This window comes from Epinephelus lanceolatus, chromosome 10, assembly GCF_041903045.1.
Source record: "Epinephelus lanceolatus isolate andai-2023 chromosome 10, ASM4190304v1, whole genome shotgun sequence".
NCBI classification, from domain to species: domain Eukaryota; kingdom Metazoa; phylum Chordata; class Actinopteri; order Perciformes; family Serranidae; genus Epinephelus; species Epinephelus lanceolatus.
The window spans coordinates 7345241-7368481 of record NC_135743.1 but is presented as its reverse complement, the minus strand read 5'-3'; the positions used below and the strand labels follow the sequence as shown (position 1 = coordinate 7368481).

Here is a 23241-nt window from a genome sequence, read left to right as displayed (position 1 = left end):
ATTATGAATGGAAACAACCCACAAACTCTTTTTAGTACCCATAAACACAGGTCTCAGTTGGACACGTCTCTCTGAATCAGTCGTTTTTCTTTCAAGTCTTTTCATCTGTTTTACTCATTTGGCCCGGTCCTACCTTTCAGTGCTGGCTTAGAAGGGTTCTGATTGGCTCCAGATGAGTGTTCCGTTGCCTGGGCGACGGGCGCCGGAATGATCCCGGCCCAATCTGAAAATGGAGACGCAGATTTTTAGATTAATCAACAGGGGACGCTTAACGTGCCAAAGCATGATCCAACAAATAAATCACTGCACTCTTCTCACACACTGCTGATGTGGAAAAATATTGTGTAACAGACACACAAACAGCAACAATCAAAACATTTATCACGGCATAATCTCATTTGACGTTATTAGTGGGTTATTAGAAACAGGCCAGAGGTTGCAGTTACAACTCTGAGTTCTTGTTTCAGGCAAATTTATTTGGCTTTTATCTTCTTGTGTATCCAGAAAATACAGTATGTGGCAACGCAGACTGCCACCGGGGAGGACACAGGAATGTGCTGTTGATATTGTATGTTGTAACAAACAAATGAGTCCAACAGGCTCGAGAGCAAACAGCCTTTTGGATCCTTTGGATATTTGTAGTGCTTTATGGTGTTTCCGCTCCAGCATCCTCTTCTAGTGTTACCTTTGTGGCACTTTGCAATTTCCTGAAAGTCCTGATGTTGAAGCAGAAATTTTTAATGAGTAAAACTTGTTTCAGTTTAAATGCTTTGAGTGTGACTGCAGCGTCAGGCGCTATAGGATGCATCTAAAAATTCTTCACTCGTGAGTATTTGGGGGTTTTCCTCCTTGAAGGTTTTTTTTATAGCTCTGTTCTTGAGCCATTTTACTTTCGATCTGGGTGTTCAGGCTGTTTGGGTCACGATGAGTCACGTCCTTTGATTCTCTGAACTGGATTCTTTCCAGGACTTGGCTGTTTTGGCCTCCAGTCTTTAGGTTAAATTGAGGTCTTGAGCTTTGGGCCTCGTCCCATTTCTTTTTTTTTTACCCCTACCCCCCCCCCCCCCCCCTTTTTTCTCAAGTGCCCCTTTAACCCGTTGCAACAGAGTTACAAGGGTTAGTGCTTTAAATCCTCCCCTACGAAATGGGACAACCCTTCAAGACCTGACATGTCAGCAGTATCTTCATTGATAGTGTTTACTCAAATTGGGTTATCTCAATGACATGAAAAACATGTATCCCTCGTCCTTATCGCCCTACCCCTCTATCCCAAGAAGAATCAAGACACCCTTCCCCTAAACGTGGCAATAAACAGTGGTGAGGGCAAAACGGAGGGGGCAAGGGATGTATTGGGACTGATCCTTGGTTGTGATGCTTCTTGCAGGAGTGACTTCTTTGACCACGGAATCTAAAAGATGCTTCACCTACGCTGCTCCTAATGTAAGACCTTTGACAACAGTCAGAAACCTCTGGTCCTGAAGTTCTCAAGATCGACACAGTTCTTCCTGCTCAGTCACCCAGACTAGTTTCATGAACAGCTCTTGAAAGTGCAGCACTCTTTCCATTTTAATATATAGTGGTTTATTAACACAGGGTACCCAGGGTCATTGAACTCCTGGAAAAGTTCTGAAGTTAGACAAACTGTTTTCCAGGCCTTGAAATGGTTTGGAAATAACAGAATGTCTTGGAAAAGTTTTGAATACACATTCTTTAAAGTCCCCAGACATGTTTTAATGTTACGTGTAACGGGTTCCTTGTGTAACTGATTTAAAATCTAGTAAATCTAGTGCTGCGCTGCTGTTGAATCGTCACTAGTATCCAGTAATACACATCGACCAGACCGACATCGTATCATTGCCATGCTGAAAGGTGTTGTGTAGTCTGTTAACCAAGACTTTAAACTGAGATTTGAGGCACATAAGAGACTGAATATTCGCCATCACCGTGGTAAACGGCTGAACAATGCTAGTGACAGACAGTGCATAAGAAATAATGTTCACTAAGTGGGTCACAGTACCCTGACAGAGTGATGCAGGACCCCAACGGGTGTGTTATACTTTTATAAAGGTATCGTGAAAGCTCAGGTTCGTCTGAGGTCGCAGAACAATTATTAGACATGTTCTTCAAACAAACATTTGTTTAACAAGAAAATAACTGCATACGAAATTGTCAAAATTAGAACCCAAACACATTGACATTTACGGATCTTCGGTTTTCAACCCCCGAAAAGAGGCATGGCCTCGACATTTTGTGAAGTGCCAGTATGTGCCTGCCTGGTCTATGGGCATATACAGTTAGTTGACGTTGGGAATGTCTAACGAGCAAATAGCAACTTTTCCCAAAACGCCTGCTCATTTAATTTTTTACATTTTATTTTATGCCTGTGTTAAATTAATTAGATAAAGGCATGGAAATGGGGTAAAATATTCTAGAAAAGTTATGGAAAAATGTGAAAATGCATTGGTAAAAATGTTTGGGAACCCGGTTAACTGCAAAATAAATTTGAGTGTAGGTACAAGAAAAGATTTGAGAGCACAGAGGTAGATTTCTAAGTGTTAAATTAGTTTTAAGAACACACCTGATGTTTGCTTTCCTTGCATGCCGTCAGATTTTTACACTTGCAAGTCAGTCCTTGCCCATGTGCGCTCCTACCTCACAGACTGACTTTGAAATTCTTCTATACTTTTACCAAGCTCTATGCATTCACAAGTCGTGATTGAATTTTTTTGACAGTTCCTGGGACTCCATATTGTGATTGTTTCTGCCCTCTGGTCCTGTAATTTAGCCTTCAAGCTTTAATATCAATTAAACTGAAGCAGGTTGAATTAGTTTTGACAGCTTTTTAAAAAAGGCAGAAATCGATCAGGCTCAAGTTTGCTTCGTCGACCAGCTGGACTGTCGGCCTCCCTTTCAAAACTCATCGCCATCTTGCCTGCCTTGGATCCCAGAGACCATATGCTTCCTTCAGACTTGCTCTCATGTACTTAAGCTGAAAAAACTTAAAACGTTCTTCTTTTTCTTGCACTTTCCTTATCGACACTCACTGTGACTCTGGACTGTGCATGAATTACAGTCTACGAAACCGCTTCCTGATTAACTGAACTCTGAGAAGTGTCAGACCTGGTCCACGCTGAAATGTCAGCTTCATAATTTCACCGAGGAATTACACACATACTGTAGATGTCTTTATAGCTTTTCAGTGGGTCTGCTCACAGCCCTCCGAGCTGGAAACAGACAAAACCAAATCAACAAAACCAGACGAGGTGCTAGCAGCCAGTGCCCAGGCCCAGATGAAATGGAAAAGTAGTTGGCAATTACCTACGGGTAAGCAAATCTAATTGCTGTGTTATTATAGCCTCCTTGTATTACACTGACAGACATGGGCTTGATAAATCATTTAAATCCACTTTTCCCCCTGTGTGGAAATATTTAGCTACATTTAGTATTTGTTAATGCACTCATTCCTGGAAAAACAATGTCACTTACTTAGTTTTCAGGCATGTTTTAATCACCTAAGTACTTAATTAAATTAGAGTAATAGTGCTTGATTTAGAGGCTTTGGTTGAAGAGAATGGTGGAAATGTCTCTTTGCTGGCTCACACATGCACTAATGCACACACAGACTTGTATGTTCTGACCTGAGAGGGAAGACTGCGGATTATTCAAGCTCTGGTCCAACAGCTGAGATGGGAGAAAGAAGGAGTTTTCCTTTTGCTGGGCCTCCGCCGGTCTCCCTGACGCCGCGCCCACTCCCTCCTCGGTGTCTCCGAACACTTCCGTCCACTCTCGAGAGAAGTCGCCCTCGTCCACAGACATGCTGCCCAGGATCTCATTCAGTAAGGCCATGCTGTCCTTCTCTGCCTCTGACTCTGGACAGGAGGAGATGATTTTCATTCCCTTGAGTGGTTAGGCAGACTTAGATACTAATGCATAAGTATATAAAATTTATGAATGAATGAATGAATGAGTTAAAAGCATAATAAAAAAACAAACAAGACTAAGATAACAGTATTCAAAAAGTAGTAGGTAGAAGTAAAGCTTATTTATTATGTAACTTAAACCCCTTTCTTACATTTCTTCTTTCAACTCATATTTTATTTCAACAAATTCCCAAATTTATTTACAACTAATTTACAACTATCCCCAGTCTATTATCTACCCAATTAAATAAATAAGCAATAAACCCAGTTTATTTACAGTCCAAGTACCTCCCACTATTACAAAATAAATATGCACTTCTCTAGCTCAACCTTTCCTCATCTATGTATCTGCCAACAGTATCTTTTTTTGTGTAGTTTTTTAAATTGATTTATATTTGTGACTCTTCTAACACGTTTTTTTTTTTTAAATCATAAATCTTAAATTATAACCCCTTTCCCTGTCACAAAACATTTTTTGAAATGTTGCCTGGAAGTGAATTATTTCTCACTTTAAACATGATTATTGCCGTTTTAAATTTGACCAGATCTAAAATTTCATCATTATTTTTCAAAACTTACTGGCTCCATCTTCTCAAATATTAAAGGGACACTCGCCCACAAAATGATCATCTGAATATCAATCGCTCACCCTGTGTTAACTTAAATTCATAAAGACAACCTTGTGTTTCACACATGACTCCACCATGAACGAAAAATTGAAAACATTCTTGATGAACTGACCCTCACTAAGTCCCGCCCCCCTTGGTTCCTGTGTCCACGTTGGACAAACTTGAGGAAAAAAGAAACATGGCGGCGGCGGCGGCGGTTCTGTTTAGCTGGGTCCCGCAGTAGAGTGTTAGTGTTTTGGACATCAGGTAATAAGGCTTCAAGAAGCAGACAGCAGGGTGAAATTACACAAATTGAGGCTACTGGTCTCATCAGAAAAGGGAGAAGTAGAGACAGAGGATGATAAGACTAGTACTGCCAAGTATGTGTCTCCTTTCCTCTTCTGGGGATATTTATTCAGGAAAATTCAGTCAGATGACAAAATGAACCAATTATAAGAATGTTGCATTATTTGCAATTTTGTCTTGCACAGCCATGTTCAGGTACTGAAATGAACAATTTTGACCAGTTCTAGACTTGAACAGTGACCTCTAACCCTTAGAGTTACAAAATGTTGCACTGTTTTCAGTTTTGTTTTTGGACAACAATGGTCAGGCATTAAAATAAACCGTTTTATACTTCATTACACACTTGTGAATACCAAACAAAAGCTGGGGTCTCAGGAGGATATACATGTAGGCATGCCTATATATACACATGACTGCAAATACATACACACACACACACACAATCAGTCTATCAACCTTCAGGAAAGGCCGTCTGTAAAAGCAAGTTTTGAGACAAGATTCAAAGACGTGAACAGAGTCAGCTGATGTGATGCTCAATGGGAAGCTGTTCCAGAGACGAGGAGCAAGAACTGAAGAGCCTCCATCACCTTTAGTTTTTAACCCGGACTCTAAAACAGTTAGAAAACCCAGACTAGCAGACCTGAGGGGCCTGTTTGGACGGTACGGTGTGGGAAACCCATTTATGTGGTCTTGTGCCAGATCATTGAGATGTGTGTCCACGAAGACTGTGGCAGTCCCCCAGCCACATCTTCATAACTTGGTTTTCTCTTCAGCTGAGATGAGCCTAGCACATGGCATAGGGAAGTGTAACAGGAAAAGGGAAACTTGACAGAGGTTCTGCCACGTTTGGAGCTCGTTTAACTATTTTTGGAGCCCGGCGCAAAAAGGGGTGGGACTTACAAAGTGTCAACCGACGTCATTGGGGGCTGTGTTTAACAAACGCAAAACTATATCAAAGCATCCATTTACAAACTCTCACACAGCTCAGTGTAACACAGCAGTATAATCCAAGACATATTTATCCTGTTGTGTGCATCGTACTTCCAAAACACTAAACCTCACCATATAAAACACCTCTTATTCATAAACAGTCTCACACACAGATGTGTAGCACACTCACACATGCCCAAGCACACTTTTCATATGCCTAAGTGTTTGTAAATGGATGTTTTGTAGTAGTTTTGCTGTTAAACGAGGCCAATTCATCAAGAATTTTCTCTGGTTTTGGACTCTTTATTCGCCCTGGAGACATGAGAAAAACAAAGTTGCCTTGACAAACTCATGGGGTAACACGCGGCGAGTATTTGATAATCAAATGATCATTCTGTAGAGGTATTCCCTTAATATTTCCTTGTTTTCTTCTATGATAGTAAACTGAAGCATTTTGGATTTTGGACTGTTGGATATACAAAACAAGCAAGTTTAAGACGTCACATTGGAAACGTTTCAGTATGTTTGTACATTTTATAGATTGTCAATTTAGAAAATCTGATTATTATGAAAATGAATCATTTTTTCTCTATAGTATAACATCATGAAAAACATATTGTAGTCACACAAGTTGTAATGGTGTGTTTTACCTTCTGTGATCTTATCGCTGGTGTTGTCATTCACTAGAGAGATGAGTCTGTAAATATGACGGACAGAAGATCAGTTTAAATCATTTGATGCAAACAGAAAGCAACAGGTGTGTATATATTGTGTGTTTATCTTTATCTCGGTTCAGTGCTTATAAACATTCTCATCATTCTCAGTTTTCACCATTGGCATGCACGTGTTTGGTCTACCTGCATGAGTAAAGATGAAGACGAGATAACTCACTGGTCCTCTGAGGTCTCGGCTTTCTTCCCGTCGTCTGCCTCTGCTTTACTTTTCTTCTTCCCCTTCTTCTTAGCCAGCTTGTCCATGGGGCCTTGTAAGGTCTGAAAGAATAGCCGAGTCACTGATTATAGTTATTGGCAGATTCTTGAGACGCTGGCTGTGTCAGAGTTTAAATGTAACATGCAGGTCAAGATGCTCTCTGACCTTAAGTGTGGAGAACTCGTAATGCTGACAGCCCTTGAAGCTCTCGTGTATGGCCGCCATGGTGTGGGATGTCTTCTCCCAGAAGTGCAATAGTGTTGTCTGAAAGAGAGTCAGACTAAATGATTTGTCTCCTTTGTCTCCTTGAGTGGTCTGACAGTTAAATCTCTTTGTTCCCGTCATGTTTGTCTTCCTTCCTGACTTCAACCACATGTGGTGGAGCCATTGAAACCTCCCAGTTTGGGGTCAGTGGAGTGCATGCAAACAGCTGGGATTTGTGGCGTACCTGGTATGTGGTTAAAACGTGAGAGAGGAGGTTGCAGCGACTGGCTCCCAGCAGGTCGACTTTCTGGCAGACATCATTCTTCAGTTTGTCAAAGCTTGTTTTGGTTGTGCGCACCTGGGCCTGAACCTGAGATATATAAAGGATAAGAAAATGTCCCAACTGAAGAGAAGCACCCCGTGTTTTGTATCACACAGCTCTGAACAGTGAAAAAAAACAAACTTGAGTTCATGTTTGTGCAAGTGTAAGAATAAAAGAGCACGCGGGGTCCCTGAGTTCTACAATGTCGTTTGAACCAATGGGCCGACATCTGATGGTGCGCTCTGCCCTCTAGTGGGGTTATTGTGTGCCGTCTGTGTGGCCTCAAGGCTGAAACAATCAGATACTCTGTTAGTTGATTTTTAATAATAATAAAATTGTACAATACAAAGACCTACAATTAAGACAAGATATAATGAAAAGCTAAAAACAAGAACAGAAAAAACAAAATCAGAAATAGCAGCTGTCACAACCAGATTTGATTTGCATGTAGTTTTTATTTTGTTATATTTGTTAATCTCATACTTATTACTCGTAACCATTCATCTCTATTGGGGACCAGTCCCTTACAAACTACTCTTTCAAAACTATGCGCAGGAGTTTCCTAGACTCATACAGAGGTAATCTCTCTGTCATCACTTATGACCCACAAGAAGTGTGTGGCGGTGTATTCTGCCACAGAGATTCTGCCCTCTGCCTGTAATTTCTTATTTTCTCTAATTTTCTGTGTTCGGGATGTTTGTGGGCGTGTACCGCAATAGCACTCAGGTGAGGTCAAGGCTGTATAAAAAGATAGCGACCAGGTGCCGGACTGCATCGGAGAGAAACAGTGCAGGGAAAAAAACGTAGATATACAGTGCCCTCCAAAAGTATTGGAACAGTGAGTCCAATTCGTTTACTTTTGTTGTAGACTGAAAACATTTGGGTTTGACATCAAAAGATGAATATGAGACAAGAGATCAACATTTCAGCTTTTATTTCCAGGTATTTACATCTGGATCTGATACACAACTTAGAAGATAGCATTATTTGTAATGGAACACAAAATTTTTAGGTGAGTAAAAGTATTGGAACATATAAACTTAAAATAGATTAAAGTGAATGAGACTTAATATTTAGTTGCAAATCCTTTGCTTTCAATAACTGCATCAAGCCTGTGACCCATTGACATCACCAAACTTTTGCATTCTTCTTTTGTGATGCTTTTCCAGGCTTTCACCGCAGCCTCTTTCAGCTGTTGTTTGTTTTGGGGGGTTACTCCCTTCAGTCTCCTCTTCAGCAGGTAAAATGCATGCTCTATTGGGTTTAAGTCTGGAGACTGACTTGGCCAGTCTAAAACCTTCCACTTCTTGCCCCTGATGAACTCCTTTGTTGTTTTGGCAGTGTGTTTTGGGTCCTTATCTTGCTGCATGATGAAGGATCTCCCAATCAGTTTGGTTGCATCTTTCTTTAAATTAGCAGACAAAATGTTTCTGTAGACTTCTGAGTTCATTTTGCTGCTGCCATCATGTGTTACATCATCAATGAGGATGAAAGAGCCCGTCCCAGAAGAAGCCATGCAAGCCCAAGCCATGACATTACCTCCACCGTGTTTCACAGATGAGCTTGTATGTTTGGGATCATGAGCAGATCCTTTCTTTCTCCAAACTTTCGCCTTTCCATCACTTTGGAAAAAGTTAATCTTTGTCTCATCAGTCCATAAAACTTTTTCCCTGAATTTTTGAGGCTCATCTCTGTACCTTTTGGCAAATTCCAGCCTGGCCTTCCTATTCTTCTTGCTAATGAGTGGTTTGCATCATCTGGTGTAGCCTCTGTACTTTTGTTCATGAAGTCTTCTGCGAACAGTAGATTGTGATACCTTCACTCCTGCCCTCTGGAGGTTGTTGCTGATGTCACTAACAGTTGTTTTAGGGTCTTTCTTTACAGCTCTCACAATGTTTCTGTCATCAACTGCTGATGTTTTCCTTGGTCTACCTGTTCGACATCTGTTGCTTAGTACACCAGTGGTTTTTTTCTTCTTCAGGACATTCCAAATGGTTGTACTGGCTATGGCCAGTGTTTGTGCAATGGCTCTGATTGATTGTCCATCTTCTCTCAGATTCACAATTGCTTCTTTTTCACCCATAGACAGCTCTCTGGTTTTCATGTTGGTTCCACCTCTAAATGCAGTCTGCACAGGCAAAACCTATCATACTCAATCTGAAACTGAGCTCAGACATTCAGTGCTATTTATTGTTTGAATAATCAATGTAATTGGGAAACACCTGGGCAACAAAACACACCTGTCAGTCACATGTTCCAATACTTTTGCTCTCATGAAAAATGGGTGGGTTCAAACAAAAGGTGCTATCTTCTAAGTTGTGTATCAGATCCAGATGTAAATACCTGGAAATAAAAGCTGAAACGTTGATCTCTTGTCCCATATTCATCTTTTGATGTCAAACCCAAATATTTTCAGTCTACAACAAAAATAAAGGAATTGGCCTCACTGTTCCAATACTTTTGGAGGGCACTGTAGCGAGGTGGAATGCCAAACGAGTCAATCTGAGGTTGGCTTTTACTTTTACTTTCTCCAGAGAAAGTGTTTGCAAACAGTAGCCGCAGTCCTGCATAGTATACCTTTAACTAGAGCTGTACTCGACCGAATTTTGTCAGTCAAATTGCATTTGGCTTTTCAGTTTGAATATTTCCACACAGCGGGGTTAGTTATAACACGGTGTTGCAATTAAACCACCTGCAGCACATTTTCTCTATTTTTGCACCTAAAACTTACGTATGTTCACTGCTAACTAAGGTCCTTAATTCTGAAGTCCTAAAGTCTCCAAAATATAATTAAATATTTTTAATAACATTTAGCCAAAACTAAAATGTGTTAGGCTGTGCACTGGTCTCCACTATATCTATATCAAATACTTTATTGAGCTGCGTCTGAATCGCATGCTTTTTCTTTTAACTTTCAGTACGTACTGCAGCTATCCGTGCATGCAGTATGCACCCAGTAAGAACATTCTACTTATTATCATAGTTATGTCCTTTTATTGTTGGTTATCTCTGTGATTATGTTGTTCACTTACAGAATTTCTGTTGCTTTTATTTCTGTCAATTCAGCTGGTCACCAGTCACTTGAGCGCGCTGTCATCCGTCTCTGCAGCTTCTGACAGCTGTTAATTAGCTGTCAAGCTGTCATCTGTTTGCAGCTCAGTCAACGTGACGTATCATCCGCCGCTCAGGGGATTGTGGGGCAGAATAGCCAGAAAAGCATGCTGGCAAAATGCAACCAGGTGTGCAGGAGGACATCCTGGTATGTTTGGCATACTGCATTTGACATACTATATACTGCGGCATACTGAATCTTTCATTGGCGTACTAAATAGTATGATCGCACAGAAAATCTTGCTTTGGACTGACAGCCAAAAGGTTACAATTTTAGGACACCACCACAAAAGATGTCTGTATGTATCATAGTTCTTTTTACATTTCAGTCATAATGGAGAGCACATAGGATCATTATACATTGAAAAAATGGGGTAACATTGAGTCTGGGAACAATCTTGTATTTGGGTCTCATGGGATTTTTTAGAACATGTCATTTTAAAATGTTTTACCACTTCTCATCATCATTTTGGTGGGACCCAAAACCCTCTCCACAAGATGTTTTACCACTGATTGTAGAGATGTTCACAAACATTTTATCAGGAATGTAGCTCTCAACTTTCCCTCTTATAGATGAAGCTTTCAGTTGTGTCTTTCGAACTGATTCATGTACAAACCACTCTTACATATGTTGATACGGATCGGATGTGACTTCTGAATGTCTCTGGGTACGAAACAAGACATATAAAGACATCTCTTTCAGGTTCTGACTGTTTTCTGACATTTTTTAGACCGAATGTTTAATTGAAAAAATAATTGGCAGATTAATTAATGATAAAAAACTGTTTCAGTGCTGCAGCAGATGGCTTGTTGGAGCAGGAATAATGTTTTACCTTTCTCCCACACACTGCGTTGGCAGGTCTCTGATATTATTTTCTCTTTTTATGTCACTCTGGACGGCAAAAAAACCTTGATATTGACAGTGGGTTGCAAGCTGTAAGCAACAGCCAACAATTTAACAAGAGCACAACTGATTTTCAAACTGATGCAAGATATGATGTGAACATGTGACGCACAAACCTTGCGGAATTTCTCCATCTGTTTATGAGTGTCTGGATCCAGCTCCTGAGATATGTCCTTCATCCAAAGCAGCGCTCCGCGGTACTCAGTCCTGGACTGCTCCATTCGATTCACCGTCAGCCACGTGTCTGAGATCGCTCTGTAGCGGAACGTTTCAACCTCCTGGTACAAACGGCACAGAGGGTTCCTCAGAGCCAGTCTGTAGGATGTAGTTTTAAATCAAGTATTAAAGTGCTGCATGTCACAAGTTTGACATTATCATTATCACATTAGTTTTAGACATTAGATGGTCATAAAAGGTCTTGACATTAAAACCTCTTCTGACCTTTATAGTGCATAATTCAGTCTGCTGAATAATTTAAAGTCACAAGGGAGGGGCTCCTCCAACCCCAGCAGGGAAAAACTGAAGTGTCTTGCAAAAGCTAAAGAGTCAATCAAAGGCTGGTGGAGAAATCAGTTCAACCAAGTTATGTGTATCCCTCTAAATCAGGGGTAGGCAACCTGCGCCTCTTTGGCCCTTCTCCAATGGCTCCCTGTGGCTTTGACCAAAAATTAGGCCACATGAAAATGAATCACAGTTATTTTTTCATTGTTGTAGGCCTAAAATGATTCTTACATTATCCAGTAGTATAAATGTGTAAGCTATCGGACTACAACAAATTTTTGTACAACATTTCGTAAACTAAAATGTGAGTCATTGCGATGTCTACGGCCTGACGCCTTTTCTCTGAACTTTGCCGAACATTGAGAGCGATATATCGGTGAAAATTCTCAGTCATCCAGGTCACAGTAATCTTAGCTGCTATATCGTAGGCAACTGGACTTGCTTGCGTTTCTTGAAGACGTTTCGCCTCTCATCCAAGAGGCTTCTTCAGTTCTAAATGACTGGTGCAGAGTCGCCATACTGACCCAGCCATCTTGTGTGTTGTTAGGGTTAGATGGGTCCAGGTGAGAAATGGTGTTGAGTCATCTAGGAAGGGATCCCAAGACTGCACTGTAGGTGGGTGATGAATGGTGTTGTGGGCCACCTCCTCTGTTTAACGATGGTTGTTCAAGTTTGACGTAGTTGGCTTCTTTCATGCTTTCAGGCTTCTTTTGAGCCGTCTTCTCTGGCCAAGATGTGAGCACTGCTGTCCTCGAGGGAAATGTAAATGGACATATCAAGACTCAGCTGTCCATTTACATCTAAAGGAGAAGGGACACTCCTTTGAGGACAGCAATGGTCACCTGCCCATCTAACCCTAACGGCACACAAGATGGCCGGGTGGGTCAACGACTCACATGTGACCTCAATGACTCTGTAAGGGTTCACACCCACACGGCGTTTAAAGGCTGCAGCTTCGCACCAGTCAGTATGAACAGAAGAAGCCTCTTGAATGAGAGGTGAAACGTCTTCAAGAAACTCAAGCAAGTCCAGTTGCCGTCATTTAAGCTATGTTTTTAGCCTCATTGTAGCCTGTAGCTCTAACTGTCTCTCTGTGGACCGTGCTCACGTGTGCGTGCTTGCGTGCAAGACCAGCGAAAGCACGTGAACACACATGAAGGCGGTGCCCATGTCTCGCACAAGCGCACACACGTCAGCTCAGTGTAGCCTACAGAGAGGCAGTTAGTGCTACAGGCTACAATGAGGCTAAAAACAGAGTTTAAATGATGTTTTTCCAAACAACTTTTTATGTCAGGGCTTCAGGACACTTGGATCACTACAGACGAGTAGTATGGAGATATTTTGTGGCTTCTATTATGTGTTCTTGGACGTTTTAATCTGGGTCGCCGTCAGCCATTAGGTATGCAGTTGTGCTGCTACCCCCTCTCCCCTGATGTGAGGACTCTAAAACTTCACCAGAGCCTCCCTCGGCATATGGGTGAGTAGATAATGGCTGAATTTTCATTTTTGGGTGCACTATCCCTTTAAAGTCATTCAGCCCTTCATCACACTCACTTTGAATGAGCACAAATTCAATCATACAATTTTATACAACCTTTAAAATAACCTTTTATATAAAAAATCTTTAGAAAAAAACTGCCTTTTTCCCTACATATAATATATCATACCTCCTTCTTTAATATCTATTTTATATTGCTTTAAAAACATCAACAAATTTCTCCTTCAAAAAACTGGATTTATTCAGGTTTCTCACCAAAAACTACATTTTCCAAGATTTCATTTGAACACATCACCAGAACGTTATAATTTACTTTACTCACTGTCACTGAACAGAGCTTGAACCCCTCATGATGTAACTCAAGGCAACCTCCATCACCTGATAGTTCTGGTCACCTGCTGCTAACAGCTAACGTAACTCACTCTCCTGCTGATTTCAACACAGACTTGTTCATAATGAAGCATTATCAGGGAAATGACTCTTTAATAATGGCTGCCAATCCTCTCTATGATAATCACATTTGTTTGCCATATCTTTATACCAGTGTTCTCAGGGTATCACAGTTACTGTAATACAATATAATGTTATGTAACACTTGACTTGCCTCGTTATTGTAGTCGGCAGATTGTGACACAGATTCAGAAAATAATATATTAATAGAAGTTATGTAATAGAGTGAGTGTAACGTCTGCTCTGTAATTTTCAAATCTAGATAGAGAAAATTTCCTCACATAACTCTTTGAATATATTTGGAGTATTCCTTTTTGGGGATTTGAGGTGATAACATCTACTCACCTTGACATGAAACTATTTTCTGGTGCAGCTGTAACTTACATGTGGACTATCTGCATGCAAGGATGTGACAAATACACACTGATGGTTTTTCGCACGTTGCTTACCTCTGTTGGGAGGAGAAGCAGAGTGCTTTCCCGGTGGCCTGCATGATCTTTCCAGCCCTGGTTTTATCCTGCGAGCCCTGGGAGCGCAGGAAACGACCCAGCTCGTTCTCCTCCTGGGAAAGAACTGCATAGTAGAGGTGTCGTCTTTAATTTCATGACAAGCATTAATATTCACTTTTGTATCTTCATCACAAAAAGCCCTGTGAATAAATGCATAATGAATATAGGAATAAATGTATCTTGTATTTACGGTTTCTCCTCTGAGAACTGCCATCTTTTTGGGGTTTGTGTGACCCAGGGAGCTGTGTTGTCAGGGGCAACAGCTCCAGGTAGGGTCTCGCACAGTAAGCTGTTCCTTAGAGAGAAGGGCCTGACTAAAAACCATGTTCTGGACAGCTGCAATCAGGTGGCCAGGCCTGTCCGGCCCAACCTGAGGAAGTAACATGGAGCTGCAGCCATGAGGGTCAGCCTTACACATGGTCAGGAGTTGTGGTTTACTGGGACCACAGTAAAATGTCTCCTCACTGGTGGAGGAAGGAGCCAGAACGATTTCCTTTCTCACTGTTAAACTGAGGCGAAGCAGCCACAGCAGGACCACCAAACCATGATCCTAGTCTGTGTAGCTTTCTGGACATAGCTTTCTATGCCACTAACGTTCGCTAGTCGGCCTCCTGGAGTGCAGCCAGTTTCTGTGTGTGAATTTATGACTGAGAGGAAGAGATAGAGTGTACATTTTATGTGGAAACTTTCCTCAAAATCCAGCATACTACATCTTTGCTCTAGGGTCAGCTTCGGGTCTGCTCATGCTGGAGCTTTAATTTCAGCTTTGGGAGACACTGCATTACCCAAACAGCAGAGGAGAGTGAGACCCATGATGCAATGCATGTTGCATACGTCTGGTGCAGGGGTCATATTTTTTTAGATATTTTTTAGCACTTGTTGCCTTTATTTGATTGGATAGTGTGGGAGGGGGACAGAGAGGGGGAATGACATGCAGCAAAGGGCTGTGGTTGGAATTAAACCTATGGCTGCTGCGGCAAGGACACAGCCTTTGTACATGGGGCGCCTGCTCTACCTGGTGAGCTAGTGTGTGCCCCAGTTCTGCCCTTATCATACACCTGGCACAAAGTGGCGCAGAATTCAACACAAAGCCACTGTCATTGGTAGTTTCAGACCGACACAGCTGTCATTTTCACACCCAGTGCCCACGTTGTGTAAGTATCAACTGTGCTTGCACCCATCTGTGCACCCATGGGCGTGTAGGCCTTATAATGAGGTGTGGTCAGGTGCATTGTCGGTGCACTGCTATTCTGAGGCAGCAAAAACTAGCTGCGCCAGTGACCAACAAAAACCTGGTCTGAAGTCCGAATGGTGCAGTTTTTCCTGCTATTGGTTTCTGTATCCTGGGAGATACAGACATTTGGCAGGCTGTAGGGGGGAGGGGCATTAAGTATCTGCACTAAATATCATGAGAAAGTCTTAAGGGGGGTGGATCAAGTGCCCGGGTCATGTGACTTTATGGCAGCATTCAAAACTAAATTGATACATTTATGTCACACTCCAAAATGGCTGCCTACGTGGACAGAGACACTGGCCATGAGGTAAGTGTTGTTATTTTTCTTGTTAATTATGTTTTGAGGGGATTTGTTTTTGAAAATATTGTTCTTTAAGGATAATTTTATGTATTCTGGTTGAAAAATAATGAATTACATTTACACAACTTTGATAAACAGGCACTGAATGTCTGTATCCTGGGGGATACGTTGTCCAGATGGGGGTATATAAACAAGCATAATCACTCTTAGATATACTTATGTTTTGAAGCCTATACTCTACAGATAATCAATAATATTAATGTGTTAAATGTTGATTACACTTCATTTTACTCTTAAATGTGTATTACTGATTAATTCACCAGTGTACATATGTTTTCAGGGAATTTCTACCAGTAATTTCTATGGTACAAGAAAGAGAGAGGTGGCATCTGTTGTGTTGCCACCTGATGGTTCATCTGATTCAGATGAAGATGAGGGAACCAGTGAAGATGAGGAAGATGAATTGGGCCTCAGAAGTTTGGGTACCATTCGAAAGAACCGCTTGATGGGTTGTACATTGGAAGAACATCGAAACCTTCTACGAAGAGACAGAGGCAGCTTTAACTTTCGTGTAGACAACGATGCAAAGCTTGCTGTGGTCAAATGGGCAGACAACAAAACTGTCACCTTGGTGAGCTCCTGTGCTTCTGTCAACCCTGTTGGCCAAGTGAGACGCTACTCCAAATAGGAAAAGAAGAAGATAAGTGTGCCATGCCCGAAGATTGTATCTGAGTACAACTCTCACATCATTGCCTGAAGGACTTTAGGCTGGATGTTGCCAAAGGACTCATCTACCCTGAAAAGCAAAAAAGGGGTCGCCCCTCCAAAGGAAACAGAGACAACACACCACCAAAAGTAATCAAACAGCCAAAAGATCCCAGGCCTGTGGATGATATGAGATAAGACGGGATTGACCATTTCCCTATCGTGTCAGTGAAAGGCCGATGCAGGATGTGCCAGGATGGACAGACCTCCATCGTGTGTCAGAAGTTCAAAGTGAGGCTTTGCATTGTCACTGGCCAAAACACTCGCAACTGTTTCCACAGCTTCCACTGCCAGCAGGCTATTTCTAGTGTAGGAGCTCCACAGAGGAGATGTTTGCATAAGAACAGGAATAAGATGTTTTGTGTAATGTTAGTAGCTCGTTGTTTATTCAAAGCTAGATTTGTTTCCAATGACTTGTGTTCAGTTTTTCCCCCACTTTTTTTAAACTTAAAAAAACTTAAAAAACTTAAACTTTAAAAAAATTTACAAATGAAATATTTGAAAAATTTGAAATTGGTAAATTTATACCCTAAACAGGCAATGTATCCTGGGAGATACAAACTGTAAAATGAAAAATAAAGGTCATATTTTGAAAAAAAAATCATGAAATTGTGTTATTTTAGCCTAGAAACATCAGAAAATAGCAATTAATTATTTTTCCAAAAATTGTATATGTGCTTGCCCATTTAAGGGTTAGGACGCATTGTTAGATAGGAAGATGGGCCTACATTGTCGGGTTCACAACGTGCGTACACTCTGCTTGTTACACACACAGGGATGCATGGATAGGTTGCAGGCATCTGTTTGCTGCTGCTCCGCAAAAGACTTCCCATAAAGAGACGCTGTGCACATTTACACACGAGGAGCAGAATCACTTCATTGTGTTACTCTCAGCAGAAAACGGCTCGCTTATCCAGTTTGCTGAATCTGCAGTGTAAATAGCAGTGCGCCAGGTACACGCACACCTGGCTTTTAAAGGTAATGGGAGATGACACTTCAGTGGTTTTAATCCATGTTACGCCTAGAACACACCTATGAGTAATTAATTACGGGGCTAAATACAATCTATTTCCCTGTGCACCTTACCTTGCTCCCACACACTGTGCTGTTTAACTAGCAAAAGCTGAGTTGGACATGCTCCAAATGCATTGCACCATGCACTTTAGACCATGCACTATGGATCATTTAAATGGGGCCCTGGGTGTCTTAAATATGGTGTGAGATCCATTTTACTTTATTTGTATTATACTTAGAGTATAAAAGTGATATTTCTGGAAAGTTTTAAAGAATATTGGGATAATACTGTTTAACTTTTTATTTTTGGCTGTAATGTTTGTAGTGTAAAAGTTGGACACCGGCACATCCCTAACTTGCCAGTATCCATTCTCAAGCTCTTTAATCAAATTCCCAGACAGAGGCTGGAGTATCCTTTCCCAGAACTGCCCGTGATGAGAGGCACTGGGTGGGTATGAGGAAAGTACTTGTGAGTCCCTGGCAAAGCATCACTGTGTCCTCCCTGGAGAATGAGAGGATCTCTGCACTTGCTTGGCACAGATAGAAACTCTGACTGTTGGTTGCAGCTGTGTGGTTCGGAGTAGCTTGCCGTCTTGGAGTCTCTGGGTGGTGTCTTGGAAAGAGCACCACCTGAGGATTCCATAGTTGTGCTGCTGCACACTCACATTTGTAATGGAAGGTGGTAATTTGGAGGATATACCTGTTGATCTGAACCCGAGTGCTGTTTTCTTATAAGATATCTGTACTCAAGCACCATCCTTAAAGGCCTCAACATCAACACATAAGATAGTTTACAAGTGCAGCTGGTACCAGAACACCTTTGGTTAAAGATCAATGATCGGCTTTATAGCTGTATCGTCTGTTCTGGTAAAGAGAGCAGCAGAGATCATCACCTGGTGATGAGTTGGATCAGGTAGCGAGGGAAGCTGCCAGACAGACCCAGAAATTGTTGTCGAGATATGAGACTGTGTATCGTCTTAGATTTTGGATATCGTTGTATCATGATTTGGCATGAATGGTGATTTCTCCCTCGTTTTAAAGGCTGAATTACAGTAAAGTGAAAAAAATGATCAACTTAGAAGACTGTTTAGTTGTTTTAATGCGTGCCTTAACCCACTTAGTCGTTATATCCACATTATTGGTTAATATTGATCAAAAATCTCATTATGAGAAAAAAACACAACAGTCATCCCTACAACTTTTTTGCATGAGAGAAGTTATTCGGTCAGAAATATTGTTTTGTTCGATTTTGGCTCCCAGTCGAAGTCCCAGTCCCATTAACGAAATGCTTTTGAGGAGATTTGAAAATACTGCGTATCAAGATGTAGCCTTAAAATATTGTGAAATAATTTTCATTGCATATCACCCAGCCCTGACTCAACCTGAACTGAGTTCTTTCACGGTGTGTCTTTGTTAACGCTTAAGGACAACGCGATGAGCTCAGACATCAAGAAGGGGCTCAGAGCTGCTGCTCATTTAAAAAGACTCAGAGGTGGTTCAGTGCTCCTCCTTGTGAAGGTAGCTGGGGCTTTTCAAACAGGATCTTATCTGGCATGGCTATGTCTTAGGATCCTCTGGAGAAGCTTGATGGGAGACAGTTAAGGAGACCAAAGTCTGGACCTTGATTAGTCTGCTGCCACCATGAAAAATGAGTGAAAAACTGATGACACCGACTCCTGTGTGCGTAAGGCGAGAGAGGAGAGGGAGAGACGCTGTGCTGCTGCCAGAGGAGCCGCTGAATGAGTTCCCTCTGAGCAGTAAGTCACTAAAAGAGTCTGAGAAGTCCGGGGCTGTTCATAAAACATTCAGGACGCCACAGTTTATTCCACACTACTGAAGCTGCTCCTCTTTTTGGAACCACTGCAGAGTCTGTAATAATTTTGCTTTCAGTCACGCTTGTTGTTGCCGTGGGTAACAGTATGATGTCAATATGTCAACAAGCCTAAAATTATACCGGTATTATCGTGAACGAGATGGTATGGCACACCCCTAGTTGATACTTAACGAGTTTATATTTCCACTCTATACTTACAGCAGATCCTCCTCTGGTACTGCTCAATGACCTTCAGCAGCTCCATGCATGTTCTCTGGATGGAGTGGAAGACCTGCAGTGCAGAGGAGAATCAGCATAAACAAAAAATGCCTGATCATTGTGGAAGTTGTTCTCAGTATGTGTACACTGTGTGAATATGCTGAGAGTTAATTTTTTAAGAAGACAAATAACAGCTAACCAGTGAAGTCTATCATACATTATTGATTTCAAGAAGTTACAGCTGCATGGTGGATGTGATGCAACACTGAAGCCTTTATGAGGTAAAAATTAAAGTGTAAAAATGTCACATCAGAGCTTTAAAGCATGAGCTCTGTACATATCCAGTTCATCACGGTGCTTATCGAGGACCTGGCCTGAATTAACGCTGGATATTCCAGCTTTTATGAAGTATCGATTTCAGCCATTAAATTCATTTCACTCCCGAAATGGAGGCATAGATGATGGGGGTTGGAGAGGCAGCCTAATGTACGCTTTAAGCCTCAAGCAAATACTTGGCATTGTGTGAATCAAAAAGCCATTTTAGTCACTGCAGAGTCCGCCTGAGGGAGAGTATCTCCACTGTTTCTTAATGTTTCTGTGATGCGACTGCGGCCTGACTTTCTTTTCCCTTAGTCAGTTAACATGCAGTAAAACTCCAACACTTTCATATTCCTGCTCCTCACCTCCAGCTTGCCATCCAGATCTGCGTCTGACGCCACAACATGTTCGTCCTCTTTCTTCCCCGTGACCTTGATGAGCGTCTGTTTGGTTTTCCAGTACTTCTGCTGGAACTTGTTCACCACAGATGAGTCCTGGCTTTGGATGAAGCGGTCAAGATAGTCTTGGGAGTAGCCACTGCAACGACACAGAGGTTAGACCAGTGTTATGACTCATGCTTTCCTAATATCACCTGTATAAACTCACTGATTGGTGTAAACAAAGATACTCACAAGTTTCCTCCCTCCATTTTTTGAGAATACCTGTAGACAAACAAGAACAACTTAGATGCCTGCTGTAGTCGACAATAGAAGGAGTGAGGAGTATGTAGTGGAGCCTGGTGGCCATTTTAACAATTTAAGTTTTCAAATTTTTAGCAAACAGTCATCAGCAGAACTGCAGCTACACATCTTCTCTGTGATATGCAGTACAGAATATGGACATGGGGAAATCTGTTTTCATCAAAGCTGAAGTGTTTCAAACCGAGCCTGTCAGCTGTAACATTGCAAATAGTTAACTTAGTGTACAGTCTATTAATTTAAAATTCATCGGAATCATTTTCATTCATTCATTCATTTTCTGTAACCCCTTATTCTGTTGGGGGTCCCGATCATGGGCGGCTGGAGCCTATCCCAGCTGACATTGGGCGAGAGGCGGGGTACACCCTGGACAGGTCGTCAGACTATCACAGGGCTGACACATAGAGACAGACAACCATTCACACTCACATTCACACCTACGGACAATTTAGAGTCACCATTAACTGTGGGGTAAACCGGAGTACCCAGAGAAAACCCACGATGATGCAGGGAGAACATACAAACTCCGCACAGAAGGTATCCCCAACCCTGAGGTTCGAACTCCCCCACCCCAAAATCAATTCATGAAACGGTCCCAATACACCAAAACAGCTTGACTCTGTCGTGTAAATCCATCAATAAATGTCGTGTAACATTAGCCATGTTTCCATCAGCCTGTTTAGATGCGCATCTAGAAGTATCGCATCAGAAAATTATGATGGAAACGCCAAAATTCGAATTAAAATCCCCTGATTCGCACAAACTAAAATACGCTTGCTTTAGCCGGGTTTTGGTTGATGCAAAAAAATGTTGATTCGCAAAACAGGGGATGGAAACAGTTATGTTCGAATTAAGTCTGACGTAGCGCACTTCTCTCCATGGTGATATCCACACTCCCGGTCGGGAAGGCGGTAATGCATTTACAAGCTGGTTGCCAACTGCCAGAAAACGTAGAAGAAGAATGCGAGACTTGTTTTGTTTCCGGTTCTGCGGAAAACTCACACGAGTTTGTAGTTTTCACCAAAGTCCGTACATTTAATGGAAACACACAGGATTCGTTTCTTTTAATGCGCATTTCCCAATGATTTGAATCACTTTTGGATGGAAATATAGCTAGTAGCTTTGTGATGCTAACAGTTAGCCCTGTCACTGTGTGTGTGACTCTGTCCTCTCAGGTGCAGAGCTCACACTCCCCCAGCAGTAGTCTTACGATAACGGCTCCCCCATTTTGGTTTCAAACCAGGAACCCTCTTGCTGTGAGATGACAATGCTAACCACTGCACCACCACGCCGCTAGTATTTATTATTATCATTTTAACTAAACTACATGTAGTGGTAAAATAAAGTTTACTTGTTTAGGAAAGTAAAAGCATCAGCAAAACACTTTTCTCTGCTGCTCCTCTGATCAGTGAGGTTTGATTTGAACTTGTTCTCTCTTGATTTGTATCTTAACATCTTACCCCTCTCGCCCAATGTCAGCTGGGATAAGCTCCACCCCCCGCGACCCCTAACAGGATATACGGTTACAGAAAATGAATGAAGATGAATGTAAAATTGGGGCAGCTGTGGCTCAGAGGTAGAGCAGGTCGTCCACCAATCAGAAGATAAGCAGTTCGGTTCCTGGCTCCTCCAGCCTGCATACTTACCAAGATACTGAACCCCAAATTCTACCGATGGCTGTTCCACCAGTGTGTGAATGGGTGAATGTGACTTGTAGTGTAAATCCCATTTTGAGTGGTCAGATGACTAGAAAGGCGCTATACAAGTGCAGGTCCATTTAACATCCATTACATATATACTACTACAGGTAAGAGGAAAAATATGTATATTTGATTTCGGGGTGAACTGACCCTTTAACCTCATACTGTATTAATATTTTCTATTAATAATCTAAATATGTGAATTAACTAAAACTGTCACAATAAATGTCGTTGAGTAGATGTTTACAGCAGCAGTAAAATACTTATAAGTTGCATTTAAGTAGCTACAGATCCTGAGTAAATAAGTCTGAGTCACCTCTTGTTTAAGGTGGACTGTAACTGATAACTGACCTGTGTTTCTATAAGTCGTAATACGGTGTGACTGAGGTCTCCTTTATGTTTCCTTCCCTCCCAGCTGCCTTCAAACATTAACCAGAGAACATTTCAGCACCAGAGTAGATTCTTCAGCTCTTGAGGGAAGACTTAAAACATAATCAGCAGTTGTTTTCCGGAAGTGCATCACCTGCTGTCCATCAGGGATGACATGAATAATTAATTTATACGCAGCTCGCGCGTCACGACTCATTTTAATGTGATGCTGGGTTATGATGCGATGCCATTAACGCCTCATACGCACCTTCATGTCAAAGACGAAATGCATTATGATGAAAAGCACTTATAGCGCATATAGATGTATTATGAATGTGACTGTAACACATCCGCGCCGCACCAGAGCAAACACACCAGAGCCCGACTCACTGCACGGTGCGGAAACCAAGCATCGCCCCTGTGTTTAAATCCCGCACCGAGCAACCAACACCACATTAACCAGTGAACATCAGAATAAAAGCTCAGCATGCTGCTCACCTACCTGATGACATGTATATAAATAAAGCTGGTTATATTCCTCCCATCGCTGCTCGCACTGCAGCTCTGCCTGTAGGCCCTGCTGCACTCTGTGATGTGTACACACAGCTGCTCATTCA

The 23241-nt window shown here is 41.7% G+C and overlaps 1 protein-coding gene across 1 annotated transcript in view; it reads right to left on the bottom strand.

Moving 5' to 3' along the window:
* The window catches only part of ica1 (islet cell autoantigen 1), a 26586-nt gene extending 3345 nt beyond the window's left edge, over positions 1 to 23241 (bottom strand). The window contains exons 1-12 of the mRNA XM_033640244.2: positions 23127 to 23241; positions 20490 to 20519; positions 20223 to 20394; positions 19540 to 19612; positions 14134 to 14257; positions 11352 to 11550; positions 7143 to 7268; positions 6860 to 6958; positions 6656 to 6756; positions 6415 to 6461; positions 3639 to 3869; positions 134 to 223 (exon numbers count right to left, since the gene is read on the bottom strand). Of these exons, the coding sequence (XP_033496135.1) occupies positions 134 to 223; positions 3639 to 3869; positions 6415 to 6461; positions 6656 to 6756; positions 6860 to 6958; positions 7143 to 7268; positions 11352 to 11550; positions 14134 to 14257; positions 19540 to 19612; positions 20223 to 20394; positions 20490 to 20506 (1279 nt within the window). The 5' untranslated portion in view covers positions 20507 to 20519; positions 23127 to 23241. The remainder of the gene's footprint in view (positions 1 to 133; positions 224 to 3638; positions 3870 to 6414; positions 6462 to 6655; positions 6757 to 6859; positions 6959 to 7142; positions 7269 to 11351; positions 11551 to 14133; positions 14258 to 19539; positions 19613 to 20222; positions 20395 to 20489; positions 20520 to 23126) is intronic.